General features: G+C 42.0%; 1 protein-coding gene and 1 long non-coding RNA gene across 12 annotated transcripts in view; one reads left to right on the plus strand and one right to left on the minus strand.

Annotated features, from left to right (window-relative positions):
- Positions 1–14,200, minus strand: part of mycbp2 (MYC binding protein 2) — an 80,282-nt gene extending 66,082 nt beyond the window's left edge. For all 11 annotated transcript variants that reach the window (XM_062457543.1, XM_062457547.1, XM_062457539.1 and 8 more), the window contains exons 1-4: positions 13,932–14,200; positions 11,314–11,389; positions 7,778–7,993; positions 222–375 (exon numbers count right to left, since the gene is read on the minus strand). In XM_062457543.1, coding sequence (XP_062313527.1) covers positions 222–375; positions 7,778–7,993; positions 11,314–11,389; positions 13,932–14,200 — 715 coding nt within the window. The remainder of the gene's footprint in view (positions 1–221; positions 376–7,777; positions 7,994–11,313; positions 11,390–13,931) is intronic.
- On the plus strand, positions 13,585–14,499 carry LOC134017730 (uncharacterized). Its single transcript, XR_009929788.1, has 2 exons — positions 13,585–13,880; positions 14,005–14,499. It is a non-coding gene; the product is annotated as an uncharacterized LOC134017730 (long non-coding RNA).
- Positions 14,500–16,056: the final 1,557 nt, after the last annotated feature.

The following is a 16,056-nucleotide window of genomic DNA, read 5'->3' on the forward strand; positions in this document are numbered from 1 at the left end:
CCCTTCCATTCCAAACCGTGACCAACGCCAGTCTCCCTTCTCTGCAGAACGCATTAGTCTATCGCACAAACTAGCCCGCCCCCCGGTCTGATGGCAAACCCCACTCTACCACCTTAACAAACTAATTTTCTGCGGAAACCCTGCAATCGTTAGTCGATTAATCGTTTGTTGCAGCCCCAGTGTGAGTGTGTGTGTGTGTGTAAGGTGGAAGCAACCCTCACCCAGTACGTCGGGGGGCTCTGTCTGGAAGCCCTCAGGCTGTTGGCCCTGCAGCATGTCCAGCAGGGCCTGCAAGCTGCGCAGGCACAGCGAGGGGTGGGAGAAACGAGTCTCCTTGATCAGCTCGAAGACGCCACACAGCCCGATGCCGATGATCTGGGGGGACAAGGAGTTATGATACAGTTACTGTTGAATATAAATAATCCACAGAGAGAGAGACACACACACATTGCACAGCACACAAGAATGGTTCCCAGTCTACACCTCTATACCCCTTGACTCTGGAGGAGGGGATCGATCACTGAATTGCTCTCAAAGATAAAAATAAATAAAATTGAAGGTTTTTCTTTGTTCTCTCTGAGGCTTCAGGTTACTGAGCTGTCGGCCATTTGTGAAGCCCTTTGTGACGTTACCTTTAAAAAAAGTCTATACAAAATAAAGTTTAAATGGAGGTTAAGAAGAACTTCTTGTTGGTTTCCTACTGTGTGTAATCACTGCTTTGTAAGACCCTACAATATCCTAAACACACCCCTCCACTTCAGAGTAGAGCTACTTTGTCTGTCATTGGATACCTGTTTAACAGAGTAGCCACTATCATCGTGGTTGTTCTTTAACAATAGCCTTCCTCTATATCTGCTTGGTGAGATCATAGATTACAGAAGAGTCTGGCCTAGAAAAACTAAGGGCTGCCTCTCTGTATTGCCTGTTAAAAAATTTAAGGTCTTTCTGTCTTCCCCCATTAGAGTCAGGAACATGGTTTTATCCCTGCTTATTGGCTGTTTTCCAGTACACTGTTTTGGTTTGTGAGCTGGGGTTAGTATCTAGCTGTACTAGCTCTCATCTGTGCTCTGGGAATGTTCCAGAATATAGACAACAAGGTGGCATGTTAATCAGAACAGGAGTGAGGAGTGAGAGAGCAGGAGTGAGAGAGAGAAAGAGAAAGAGAGAGAAAGATAGTGAGAGTGAGAGAGGAGTGACAGGGCGAGAGAGAGAGAGAGAGAGAGAGAGAGAGAGAGAGAGAGAGAGAGAGAGAGAGAGAGAGAGAGAGAGAGAGAGAGAGAGAGAGAGAGAGAGAGAGAGAGAGAGAGAGAGAGAGAGAGAATAAGTGTAGGAGCAACAGAAGAAAAAGTTATAGAGATAAAGTAGCAGCCAGCAAATTACAAACAGAGTACCGTATTTTTCGGAAAATAAGCCGCATTTTCTATAAACCGCACCCCACCAGAATGGGAGCTTTGTGTTCGTAAATCTGAGTATAAACCGCACTGGAATATACAGTTAGGTCCATAAATATTTGGACATTGACACAATTTTCATCATTTTGGCTCTGTATACCACCACAATGGATTTGAAATGAAACAATCAAGATGTGCTTTAAGTGCAGACTTTCAGCTTTAATTTCAGGGTATTTACATCCAAATCAGGTGAACGGTGTAGGAATTACAACACATTTTATATGTGGCCCCCCCCTTTTTAAGGGACCAAAAATAATTGGACAAACTAACATACTCATAAATCTAATTGTCACTTTTAATACTTGGTTGCAAATCCTTTGCAGTCAATGACAGCCTGAAGTCTGGAACCCATAGACATCACCAGACGCTGGGTTTCGTCCCTGGTGATGCTCTGCCAGGCCTCTACTGCAACTGTCTTCAGTTCCTGCTTGTTCTTGGGGCATTTTCCCTTCAGTTTTGTCTTTAGCAAGTGAAATGCATGCTCAATTGGATTTAGGTCAGGTGATTGACTTGGCCATTGCAGAACATTCCACTTCTTTGCCTTAAAAAACTCTTTGGTTGCTTTCGCAGTATGCTTCGGGTCATTGTCCATCTGCACTGTGAAGCGCCGTCCTATGAGTTCTGAAGCATTTGGCTGAATCTGAGCAGATAATATTGCCAGAAACACTTCAGAATTCATCCTACTGCTTTTGTCAGCAGTCACATCATCGATAAATACAAGGGAACCAGTTCCATTGGCAGCCATACATGCCCACGCCATAACACTACCTCCACCATGCTTCACTGATGAGGTGGTATGCTTTGGATCATTAGCAGTTCCTTCCCTTCTCCATACTCTTCTCTTCCCATCATTCTTGTACAAGTTGATCTTGGTCTCATCTGTCCATAGGATGTTGTTCCAGAACTGTACAGGCTCTTTTAGATGTTTTTTGGCAAACTCTAATCTGGTCTTCCTGTTTTTGAGACTCACCAATGGTTTACATCTTGTGGTGACCCCTCTGTATTTACTCTGGTGAAGTCTTCTCTTAATTTTTGACTTTGACACAGATACGCCTACCTCCTGGAGAGTGTTCTTGATCTGGCCAACTGTTGTGAAGGGGTTTTTCTTCACCAGGGAAAGAATTCTTCTGTCATCCACCACAGTTGTTTTCCGTGGTCTTCCGGGTCTTTTGGTGTTGCTGAGCTCACCAGTGCGTTCTTTCTTTTTAAGAATGTACCAAACAGTTGATTGAGCCACACCTAATGTTTTTGCTATCTCTCTGATAGGTTTTTCAGCCTAACGATGGCTTGCTTCACTGATGGTGACAGCTCTTTGGACTTCATATTGAGAGTTGACAGCAACAGATTCCAAACACAAATACCATACTTGAAATGAACTCTAGACCTTTTATCTGCTCCTTGTCAATGAAATAACGAACTCCCATGAGGGAATAACATACACCTGGCCATGGAACAGCTGAGCAGCCAATTGTCCAATTACTTTTGATCCCTTAAAAAGGGGGGGGCCACATATAAAATGTATTGTAATTCCTACACCGTTCACCTGATTTGGATGTAAATAACCTGAAATTAAAGCTGAAAGTCTGCACTTAAAGCACATCTTGATTGTTTCATTTCAAATCCATTGTGGTGGTATACAGAGCCAAAATTATGAAAATTGTGTCAATGTCCAAATATTTATGGACCTAACTGTATGCAGGGCTCCAGACTAACTTTTTCCCTTGGTTGCACTGGTGCGCCTAACTTTTTTATTTAGGTGCACCAGCACAAAATTTAGGTGCACCCAAATTTTTCCTTGCGTCGCCACAATTTCAAGGTCACCTTTTTATCACGCTTCATATACATTCATATATATTATGTAAATGACCTTAAACAAGAATAAGGTGTAGGTAAATATTGGTTTTATTTGACGCACAATTAAACTGTATATAAAAATATTTTAAGTGCTTCACTGAGCTGCCAAACTAAAACATTGCAAGCAAAATAAAACATTTTAAAATAGATAGTGCTACTGTTTAAAAGTGCTTCCCTGAACTGAGACCTAACATTTCATGGCTCAAAGTCTTATAGCGGGTCCCCCCTTGCTGTCGCATGCCCTTCAGATGGCCAACACCTGTAATTTGGCTTTCTTGCCCTTTGGCCTTGGCTAAACCAGCTTGCCACACTCTCCCTAGCATCAACATCATAGCTCCATGGGTTAGCTCCATGGCCCAGCTCCGTAACTCAGGGGTGGGCAATGCATTTTGACAAGGTGCCATATGAGAAACCTGAAATGTGTTGGAGGGCCGCATCAACGATAACTTGAACTTAATTCTGCTCACTATTCATTTTCCCCATTGAAAAAAGCAGTAAAGTATATATTTTTATTAGCTGCTACTGGTTATCAGAAGAATAAGGATATTATGTGAATATTTATATAAATATTTTACATGTTGGTCAACTAGGAAAAGACTATCGAAGTAACAGTAAAAACTAAAATAATCATTACATCAGTGTTTCATTTTCTAGTTAATCTTCACCAACACTGAAAAGTTGTTTTGCAGTATGTTAAAGATATGCAATTGATCAACTTTATACAAAAAGCAATACTTTTTTGCAGTTCATTTTGTTATGTGAGAGGAATCCAGTGGGCTTGAACAAGTGCATCGAAATATGGCTGAATGTCTGAGGTGGATATGCGAAGGACAGCTGACAGGTGATGATCCGAGTGTGCAATTTAACTAGCAAACCATCAGCCCGCGCCCACTGAATCAGTCAAGTTCTTATTATGTCCGCGTTCGTTTTTTTCTTGAGTCCCTTAGTGCCGATTCAATTTGTAATCCTTCAACACAGCGACCTGTTCTCCAAAACTAAGAACACAGCTTTGACTTTGACCTCAGTAAACAGATACTTAGAAGTCCATGTCTTGTTAAAAACTCTACATTCTGTATCAACCTTTCGTTTTTCATTTTCGAGGGCTAACCACCTAACTCTCCTGTCGGTGAGGTTGCGCAAGCGCACATATGTAAATTGCCTGATCACAAGTGTTTCAGGACTACATATTTACAACCGCTCAACACATTTATTTATTTTTAATTTTTGATTTACCTCACGCGGGCCGGATTGGAACAGCCTGTGGGCCGGTTGTGGCCCGCGGGCCGTACAATGCCCAGGTCTGCCATAACTGATTCTCTGGTGCTCAGGTCGTAATTTCAATCACACAGCACGGAGCAGTGTAGGCCTACAGGAATATCTGGACCACAGCCAATCAGAGGCAAAGACCCGCCCCATCTCTGTCTCTGATTAGTTTAGACCACGATATGATCCAACCATGAGTGCGAGTTCCGTCAAAGAAGAAACAAACGCTTCGTTCCTGGAGAGGCAGCGGATGCGAGGAGGTTAGGTGCACCGGTGCGACCTAGTAAAAATTTTAGTCGCACCCGTACAAATTTTGGTCGCACTCTAGAGCCCTGATATGCCGCACTTGATACGGGAACAGTGATACCAAGCAATGCAGGAGTATAGGCAGGACAGCATGCCGTTGTGTAACACACTTGGTTTAAAAATAAAAAAAATAAAAAAAATAAAAAATAAAGAAAGTAAGTAGCGTTAAGTTGCCCGGGAATTAACTAATATTTACCTTTAGACGCGTGAGTTCTAAATAAATATTTCCGATGGTCCCCAAAGCGTAAGTTATTTTTCCGAAACGGTAGCAAGCTAGCTGTAGTTAGCTTCCGGCTAAGTTAGCTAGCATAATACTCGTAGCAATGCTACTACCATGCTAGCAGACATCCCAACCTGCAAAAACTAAATTCAGGGAGGTGGCTTCACCGGCTACGCATATGCGACGTTACGCTGTGAGACCCGCATTCGAACGATCACATTTGTGCAATGCTACTCCTTAACGGGTTAAACAGCATTTACGAAAAAAGTGTTTCTACTGTTATTTTGTTATAAAAACATTCTATAAGCCGCTTCAAAATATAAACCGCACCCCCACAAGAACATTTTTAAATCGGGTTATAAACCGCGGTTTTATTTCTGGTTTAAATACGGTAAGCAGCAGAGTGAAGACAGACAGACATGGTCACAGAGATACGTGAGAACAGCAGAGAAAGGGAGAGTTACATAGAGATAGAGCACAGCAGAGAAAGGGAGAGTTACATAGAGATAGAGCACAGCAGAGAAAGGGAGAGTTACATAGAGATAGAGCACAGCAGAGAAAGGGAGAGTTACATAGAGATAGAGCACAGCAGAGAAAGGGAGAGTTACATAGAGAGAGAACAGCAGAGAAAGGTCAGAAATCCTCCTAGGCAGAGGTTAAAGCCTCTGATAGCCTGGCTCTCATTATCATATCAGCTCTGTGAACACCCACCCACAGATACAGTCTGGGGACAGTGGGTGGAAAAGAAAGACTTCTACACTACTATCAGGTAACAGGTTACAACAACTAACACTACCTAGACAAGACGATAGACAGACAGACACACATGCCACCGTTCAGACACACACACAAAAAACACATATAGGAAAAAAACAAACAGCTAAGTTGCACCATTAGCCAACCAACCGTAAACCACAGATTCAGGATGGGGATGGTGGAAAAAAACTAGCAGTATAAGGTGATTGTGTCTGATGTTATTGTATATTATACTAGAGAGGGGACAATTTCTGGGGAAATACTGAGGTGTGCTTGTGTCGGTTGCAGATGGGTCAATTTCGTTATAAAAATCTTACAACTGATATTTCTGTACATTTTAAGTATTCATACTTATTATTTATGAAGATTGCATAGATTGAAAAGAATACATTTGTTGCTGCTCATTTACCAAAATACTAAATGAAGTGTAGAATGAAACAGGGTTCTCTTCTCATTTCCCTTAGTGCAAGAGGGAATGGTGATAGGCTATGTAGCGGCCTCACATAGTTGAAACAGTTGCCTCAAAACAAAGAAATTGGGGAATCTTGAATATTGAGTAATAAATTGCCCTAACCTATATCATCACTTTGAATTCCCCTCAAGTTTTTCCCATCTAATGATATTGTTAAACATTTACTCATATTGCATTTCATTAATAAATTCTAACAACGTTGTCACTGACAGTATCTTAGCTGGAATCACGATTTAAACAGTACCATCTGCAAACTGAAAATATGCCCCCAAAAACGTAAATAAGATGGAAATGTATTTCTGGAAAACTGGCTAACATAAACAGTGTTTCCTCTATGTTGATTTAGAAATTTCTGCCGCCACGGTATCAGAAATAGGGCTGTACAAAAGGCTGTCTGTCTATCAGCAGTGATTGTTAGAGTGCATGTCGGAGAATAGCACGGACACGCGCTTCACACCGCAGTTGAGATTGCATGTGTGCGTCCTTGAGAACGGCAAATTGTATAGCTTATGTTGTCAGTTCATTTAAGCGTGTTATTGTATTAATCTACAGTTCCTGCAAATTTTCTTTTATTTTCTTTGTTTGTATTCTTCACCTGCTAGCTAAATTTCACATGTTTGTTGATTCGATAGCGATTGCTGCCCTTGCTCACGTTTGTATTGTAGGTGCATTATTATTATGAAGTAGTTTTAATTAATAGAGGGTTTATTGTTATTATTTGCTACAGAATGCTTAGCCTATCAAGATCAAATGAAGCAGACAGTGTACATGCTTTCGAGTGGCCTACCTTAATCGATAGGCTAGTCTACTGACCATTAAAACACAATATGTTTTACGTCAATTATTAATTGGCAGCATTTATGCCATTGAGAACATACTTTATGAGTGGAAGGTGTCTTTAAGTAGTCTAACCTTATTGCATTCGGGGAAATAGGACGAAAATATGTGCAATATGACATTATCTATTAGACTATTACATTAACCTGCTCTGAAATATAGCATTAGGCTATATTTGTGCCCCCACTGCTAAAATAAATCCTACAGGAAACTTGTTAAACAAGTTTACTAGAAGTGATCATGTGTCAGTAACAACGTCCCTGTCTGAAGAACGGGGTAAAAAACATAAAATTATACCTAAACCGTCAAATGGAACGTTCGCGGAGATAAAAGCAATGCAATCGGGACCAAGACGAACATTTTGACACTGACATTGTCTATGTACTGCAAATATTTACATTTGTTACAGGGTGGGGAAAATAACAATATATATGAGTGAGAATATAGGTTGGGCCTTGTCAAAGGCAAGCACACCCAAATGCTTGCACCCAATTTCACCCAAGCACATTACAAATCAAATTTATTATCATCATTACTACTAGTCAAACAACACCAGCGATGAAGACAGGCAGACCCAGAAACATCCGTCAGCCAGGCATCCAGACGCACACAGCCTACCTTAGGCAGCTTGACGGTGGCCTCGCGGTACTCCTCCTCTTCTTCGCTGTCCGAATCTCCGCTCTGGACGGAGCTCCGGGACGCCAGGGCCAGAGACGCCTCCCGCTGCTGCCAGTCCAGCACACAGTGGCGCACATTGCAGTACACATTGAATGCTGATGGGTTGCTGTGCAACTTGATGTCCGGCACACAGAAGGCCCCATCGAGACTCTCGGTCTGGGGACAAGGAGTGTGGGGGGGAAACAGTGTCAGAAACCTGTAGACCTAAAGAAACATTTGGAACTGAAGTCATGTGCTAGTGGGTTGAGGCCACATGAGGTGAACATAGCTCAAAAGTCAAAGAAAGAAGAGAAAAAGAAGAACGCAAATGGGTGGACGGGAAACAAGAACATGGACAGAAAGAAAGAAATAGATACGGAAAGAAAGAGGGATCAGAATCAGATTAATTCGCCAAGTGAGTTTACACATACAAGGAATTTACTGTGGCAGGAAGGTGCAAACGATAAACATATAAGAATCTTAACTATGAAAGTAGAAAGCTAGTAGATGAAGTTCAAGTACATGGGACGGGTTTTTTGTACATGGGACAAAAAAAGGTTCAGAGTGATCTGAAAGCAGGCGCCAATCCAATACCCATTTACAGGAGTGAGGGACATTTGAAGGATTTCATAATGGAGGCAGGATGGACAACGTCAAGTGTAGGTCAATATGCAGGGCGCTCATATACAGACAAGGACACGAGTGTGAGGACACACATCATTGGCTCCCTACGCAAACCAATCTACCTACAGGCCTACCAAGCACTGTAGGAGACAGATCCTGTCGTATTATCGTGAAAACATGCGTTCTTTCAGCCTTTCTCCCTTTCTTTCAGACGCCCGGGTTTTTAAAACACGGATCTTGTCAATAAGTCTGTGCAGGATGGCGAGTTGATGACCAGAAACAGCTCTGATGTCATAAGTGGAGCCAATCATGCAATTTAAGGGAATATGCAGTTTAGCTTTGGCAGGATCTGCCTTCTCTGAGCAAACAGCGCTCGCAGACTAACTCACAGTCCTCAGGCTACCTCAGGAGACATGGGTATTGATTGACTGCTTGCTTTGCCCCACCCGCAGAATTGCATTTTTGGCAAAGAAATGACAGAGGGTGATGTCATTCTTTTAGGACGACAGGTCGTCCATTTAGGACGAAAGGTCATTCATTCTTTCCCCACCCCTTTCCATCCTTCCCTCCTGTTCATTCATTCCACTCTCTTCCGGCCCCCCTGCCCCATCTCTCCTAATGCCACTACAGCAGTCTGTATAGGGATACAGTATGCCTGCAAAAAAAGCATTTATCATTTATCATACAGAACGGTTCCTGGGGAAAAAGGCTGGATCTCATTTAAATGGGGCCTGAAATATATGTATTATATTTTTTACCAAAAGTTATTTTGGGATGTTTTAACTGTTAACAAAAACTTACCAAAAACTATTTCAAAATAGTTTCAAAAATCTTTAGAAATTTTTCAAAAAACAGCAAAAATAATAGCAGTCAAACTGTAAACAGGTCCTTTTATTAGTCTGTGATCTTTGAAACCTCCTTGTCAGAGAGGACAACGCTAGCCACAGAAGGAACCGTGGGGTGTAGACTGAGTGAGGGAGACTGGTGTACAACGAATGAACCCCAAAAGCATGGTCAATGAGAAACAGAATGGAATGGGGAGGAAATGGAGCGTTCTGGTCCATCCAGTCATTTAATGTGGATGTAATATTTGATCTGAGCTGAAAGCATTCAATGTGGTACCAGTCAGTTTAAGCGTGAGGTTGTACAACATCACCATAGTAACGCTGACCCTGCTCTTCTATTGGGCCTTAAGCAAGATGATGTCGTGTAGAGCGACTGCCTTACTGTAGTGAGAAAGAGCTCATTAATAATTTCATTGTCTTAGTCATACCAAAACCAAGCATGTGAAGGCATTTCCATATAAGGCAAAACTGGCAGTTAAACCTGTGTAGTGTGGTTAGAAAGACCACACACACAGGTTTCCCCCCCCCCCCTCTCTTGTGACCTAATATGCAAAACCTCCATTCGTTCCAGTCAATGTGGGGAGAAGTGGCAACTGCTTACTGTGGGGCCTAATTACATGTTCTTCTTTCAGTTTATGAATCATACAACAGGGGACAAAAGAATAGCCTCATAAAGATGGAACCTCCACTCTCCACTCTCCATTAGAATGGGATGACAGTATTAGCAGACTGCGATCGAGTCAGAAAGATATGTAAGAGCGTCTGACTGGTATCCCCGCTTGCTCACTTGCCTGTCTGATTGGCCACATGCTCTCCTGCTTTCTCACTTGGTACCTTGCCTGTCTGCAGAACCAGCAAGCCTCTCCTTAAAGGAAACATTTGAGATTGAGAAGGAAGCCTGCCTTTCTTTATTGACAGTGAGTGTATCAGAACATATTTTAAATACCAGAGCCCAACCCTGTGCTACACAGCAGAGTGCCAAATAAAAATTCATACACATACTATAGGCTTCGCAGCACTCTGATGAGAACATTTGCCCATTTCAATCCCAATAACTACATTTCCATGCATCCCAACGTATGAATGATTCACAAAACAACTGACAGTTTATCTACCTCTCTGTCTGCCTGTCTGTTTCTCCGCCTCCCAGTCCCCCACTCCCCCTTATATTTGTTTGTTTGTTTGTTTGTCTTCCTACCCTCCAGTCTCTTTGTCACACTCTTCCCATCCTGCCTTTCCCTGCTCGTCTGTCCCTCAGTCTGCCTGTCTGACAGTGTTTGTCTCCCTGGAAGTCTGGTAAGGTATTGGGGTGGAGGATGAGGATAAACGAGTGGAGGATTAGCTATGTTTGCCCTACTCTCAAACATTAATCTCTCCAGCCGTCTTCCTGTGAACTTGTCTCTCACAATGCTCAAGGGAAAAAATGCTCAAGAAAGTCAAAAGATTCACAGACCACCATAGAACAGACACCATCAGATGGGGGATATGCAGACAGTTTGACTGGGGAGGAAGTGCTTTGTTTTGGGCCTATCTTGTTAGCTGTACATTCTCTCAACAGTTGCAGATTAGCCTTGATACAAGGACATGCAGAGATGTTGTCTGACACAAGCAGAGCTGGAGGCAACTGGGCGACTGTTGTTGTTCAAACATGGAACACAGGTCGCTCAGCAACAGAAGTGCACTGAGCTCAAGAAGGCGCCACTCCCAAAACTGCCTCCCCCCCCCCCCCCATCACCTTGTGTGAGAGCTGCTGGCTCCTGATCAAATCGTGGCTAATTAAAACCATGTTCCTGGCATACTCTTTAAAGATGGTGCCGTGGAATCTAATCCATTAAAAACTGTTATCGTTATCATCAATCTGTGGAGATTACTTAATATAGAGGGGAAACAAGCATTGAGCCTGCTTGTGCATGCCTAGAGCCAAGGCTGTATAGTTATGTTAATGCCATGAACATTTTAATATCCTGACTGCGTTGGTAAAGATGAAAGCATGTATGCAGAAATGGAAAATAAAATGTCCTTCCTTACCTTTGTTCTTGACTTGACTTTTGATTTCACTTTTTGTCGCCTCTTTAGTTTCTTCTTACTCAAAACTTTCTTACCCCTGAAAAAAACACATTGGTCAGCATTTTTTGTATTAGACATACGCTATAAGCCACACACAAGATAACAACATGATGAATAATTGGTAACATCTTATAGAAAAAGGTCAAGTCCTATGTCAGGACATTTTGGAGTTGGTAGGGCAAATGATGTCAACAGTTTACATAAACTCTGACTGAACTTTGAGCACAACATCCCAACGCCCAGTTCTTAGTATTGCATACATGGACACATTTAGATTCTATGCTGCCTCTATCTCAAACATATTTCAGTATTCCAAAAGTGTCTAAAAACAAACCCTTGCTGCAAGATGTCTTACAAGACTGGCAGAACCTGCGACTCAGAGATTAATTGTGATACGACAAGGCACACATAACTACAGCCTTAATACCAGACTCAATTATGCTAAATAGACATAGGTTGATGGTGAGAATACAGAACAAAAGTAGACATCCTGAATGTAAACCTAGGAAGGTCGTTTCCCCAGATTTAATCTGTTTATAGACCTCTCTTTTTTAATTCCTACAAGAGTTTATCAGCCAACACACTGTCTTGGGTTTCTCCCTCAGATCCACTGAGCCAACTTCTGACATCCTCAAAGGGAGTGTGTGCATAGTCCCCACTAACATCCAAGCCAAAATCAATCTCCTAATTGATGTGCAAAGTCACAGCAACAGGAATGGCTGCACCATTGACTCCTATGCTTAACGTAAACAAACGCCTCAAAACAGCATCTTGATGAGAGGCTGAATGCTGGTTTTGACAAGTGAGAGACACCATTACGCCTGACCTGCCCAGGTTACATCCTTAAAGCAGCTCTGTGCTTTGTCAACACAGTGCCCAGATAGGAATGTTCAGACCGTGTATCCTAGTTCATAGGTGAAAGGAAAATTAGTGTATGTGACATACAAAGAACATATTATGAAAATTATGTTAGACCCAAAGCTGTCAAAAATAAATACTTCAGTCAAATCAACCAATGCTTGGTGACAATTCGGTCATCTCTGAGTTTCAGGAAAAACAAGAAAGCAGCACGAAAGAAAGTAAGCTCTATACAGAGCTAGTCGACGAGTTGGCCAGGGCTGGGTTCACTCGAAAGCAACAACAAATAATTAACAAACAAAAAAACGCCCACTGTTGATGACGCATCCTAATGGTTACGCTCAAAAGTGGTGAAAACGCGGAATAGTTTGCTAAATAGCACTATGGTTGCAAGAATACTGAACAGAACTGGTGCAAGAACCTGAGCTAATTTGGTGGAAAAGGGATATTTTATCCAGTCATTATCGAGATGACGTAAGTGTAACCCAGAGGTTGCGCCAGGGAGCAGGACAGAGCCAGGGATTGCTAGCCAACTAGAGCTAGGTATAAACAAGCTGGCTAAATCTCTAACTCTGTCTACCCAGAACATGCACTAAGCAAAATATATTTAAGACATGGATAAATGTCCATTCAGTAAAAATTCCGTGGTATTACAGCCACCATTTTTAAGTGCATAAGGCACTTGCAACGTTTCGTTTGACAGGGAAGGGCTGATGGCTAACCTCACAGGGTAGTGACGCTGCACTGGGCCCTCGTTCTGCTCAAACCACATAGCAACACATAGCTTGCCCGCCTTTGAAAATGAATAGCTAATACACTTATATTGCTAATTATATTGCATTTTTATGTAGTACTAATTGGATTTATTAATTACATTGTTATTGTAACATTCGGCAGATAGGTGATACCTAGATAGCCAGCTAGGGAGGTGCAAAATAAATTTGTCTCTACTCCGTCATAAGGACTCCTCGTTTTGGTACACAATAATGAAGGCACATCATGTGGGACAGTAGGGGCGGGGCAGGTTGCACTGTGATGCATATTTTACACGCAATACATTGTATATCTCTAAAATGTTGACTAATTGAGGTGTTACACCGTAGCCATTTAACTGTTCCCTTGAATAGAACTTATTCCATAAAACTGACTAACGCTACACTAATGGTTTGCCCAAGGATGGTGAATAACAGTTATAGACTGAGACCTAACGCTGTTATTGACCTTGCCTTTTTACCATAGAAAATACAAATGTTTTACGACCCTTGACTTTATATTATCAATGAGTACTGTACAAGAATAAATGACACAATTTCGGAGAAGTGTCAGTCACTTCTTTGAAACGCAATGCAACCCGCCTTCTTTCTAACTGTGCACCGCGGGGTAGCACACTGAATAAAAAAGGAAACTATTACCACCAAGCAAGCAAAAAAATATGCTAAGGAAGTTAAAAAGCTAACAACATAGCCTAGTTGGGAAGCTAAAAGATGCTAACTTTACAATGCCACAAACAATTGCATATAGCAATGTGAGTGAAAGAACAGTATGTGGAAACCAAACAAATTAGCTGGCTTGCTTGTTGGTTTGACAGATAGCTAACGTTAGCTAGCTAGCTCCGTATCTTTCTAGCTAACATCTATAACAATGCTAGCAAGCAGCAAGGTAAGTGTCAGGTGAGCATAACCCTCAACAAATTCCCCGTCTGACTACAATACCAAACCTACCTTCCTTGGTTTATTCCTTGCTCTTTGTCATTGATAGCTGTGGTGTAAATCCTCTTATATCTTTCCGCCAAAGCTCGTCCTGAGAGTAGAAGCTGGTACCGACTCCGGCAATCCGACTGAGCCCCGGGGATTGGACACGACCCCATACCCGAACCAATAGTGGAGAAATCGGCTCCAGAAATCACCCTGACACCCAGCCCCATCGACGGCGATGATGAGGAGGGCAGAATCCCTCCACCGGCTGCCGCTGCCGCAGCAGCACACATCATCGTTTTGGAGAACAATGCATATACATCAAAAATACAATAGCTAGCAAACTAACTAGCTAACTGTCAGTGGAAAAAATCCTAAATATCATTTTATTTGGTCATCCCGATAAGAATTAAAGACAGCTAAGAAGATTGTGTCCAGTCTTCTCTCAAATTTAAAACGGCATAAAAGCCGATGTGGTGCAACTGCGCGAAGACAGCTAGGCTTCCGATCCTCGAATGTGAAAACAGTCCTTTAGATCCCGAGAATTTTGAATATCAAGCCATACTTAGTTTCCACTTCAGATACAACTAAAGAATCGCGTTCAAAAATGTGTTTTAAAGGGCTTTGTATTTGTCTGTTGTTTCAATGTTTCTTGACCCCGGATAGGTAGCCGCAGCGTCAGTTGTGCTGCCATCTTAGCTTCATCATCCCTCCCTGCGCGTTTACTGTTTAGCATGCTGGGATATTTCCATACCATGGACATAGTAACGTAGTAGTGGTATTACTTGGAATCACGGCGCTGTACCAGCCACTGAAAATCAAATGTTCATTTACATATTTTTCATTTCGTGTTTTAATAGTGAATTTCTTGAGTGAAATTTACCATTAAAAATTGCCGTAATTTGAGTTGCACAATAAATAAAGATCAGGGGGACAATTCCATTATTATTCACACTCAAGGACAAGATACTACACTTCCCGTAGCAAATAATTAAGTAGCCTTAGCATTTACCGTTGTTTCGAGCAGGCCTACGATAGAACATGCTTTGGATTATATCCCAAGACAACCGAACACCAGTGGAAAGACCTAACAGCTATTTATCACACCCGCGGTTGATGTCTACTCAATTTAAATTAAAAAAGTATTGGTTTGTGTCAACAGGCCTGAAAACAATAATAATTCAATATCTATGGGAGGACAAAAAATGCTTTTTTTGTAATGTTTTATTTAGGAATACAAGATGGATCCCATGGGAACACATAAACAAACCTAAATCATTCAGTCATATGGCGCATCCATCTATACATTGAGCCTTCCATCAATCCAGTCAGGAAGCTTAAAACCCAAACTGATGGCCGTAGGGGTGATGTCAGGCGGTAAAATGGGTGCGCTACGTAGCAGGATTGGGGAGGGGAGCAGGATGCTCATCGGATACCAAGGAAACAAGCCAGAGATGCAAGAACAGGTTCATATACTGAACAACACGGACCGTCTCACACACACAGGAACAACAGTACCACAGTGTCTTTAGCAATGTCCAAGTGACATTGTTACCTGAATTTATTTGTAGTAGGCTACTGTTTCTGTGCATATTGTTTTCACAAGTGTGGGTGTGCATGCTGTGTCCTGAAAGGAAAGAAAAAATATGCTGTCAATCTTGTAGTGATGATTTATTGGTTGTGATGCATTTGTTCGGGCCTCGCAACCTTAGAATGAACATATTATATATTGTAGCAACCTAGGAAGCATCCAATAAAAACGTCTGATGTTGCAACTCCTTGTGTAACCACCACAAGTACTTTTGAAATTACACAATTAAACTAAATGATGGACATTTGCATTAAAGATCCCATGGCATGCTATTTTTGGATGCTATAGCCCTCAGTGGTCCCCATGTAGGCTACTGTATCTGAAGTCTCTTTCCCGAAATTCAGCCTTGATGCAGAATTACAGCTACTACGAGCAGTCCCACAATGAGCCTTCCTTAGGACGTGCCATTTCTGTGTCTATAGCTTTAAAGATCCTGCAAAGCAAATTCCATGATTTGCTTCTCAGTACATTATATACGTGTGAAATGAGTTCCTGAAAGCATGTGCAAAGCGCGAAAACTTTGTCGCACTGAAATGTGGAGTTAGACCGTAGAACAGTTTC

Source organism: Osmerus eperlanus, chromosome 3, assembly GCF_963692335.1.
Source record: "Osmerus eperlanus chromosome 3, fOsmEpe2.1, whole genome shotgun sequence".
Lineage (NCBI taxonomy): Eukaryota > Metazoa > Chordata > Actinopteri > Osmeriformes > Osmeridae > Osmerus > Osmerus eperlanus.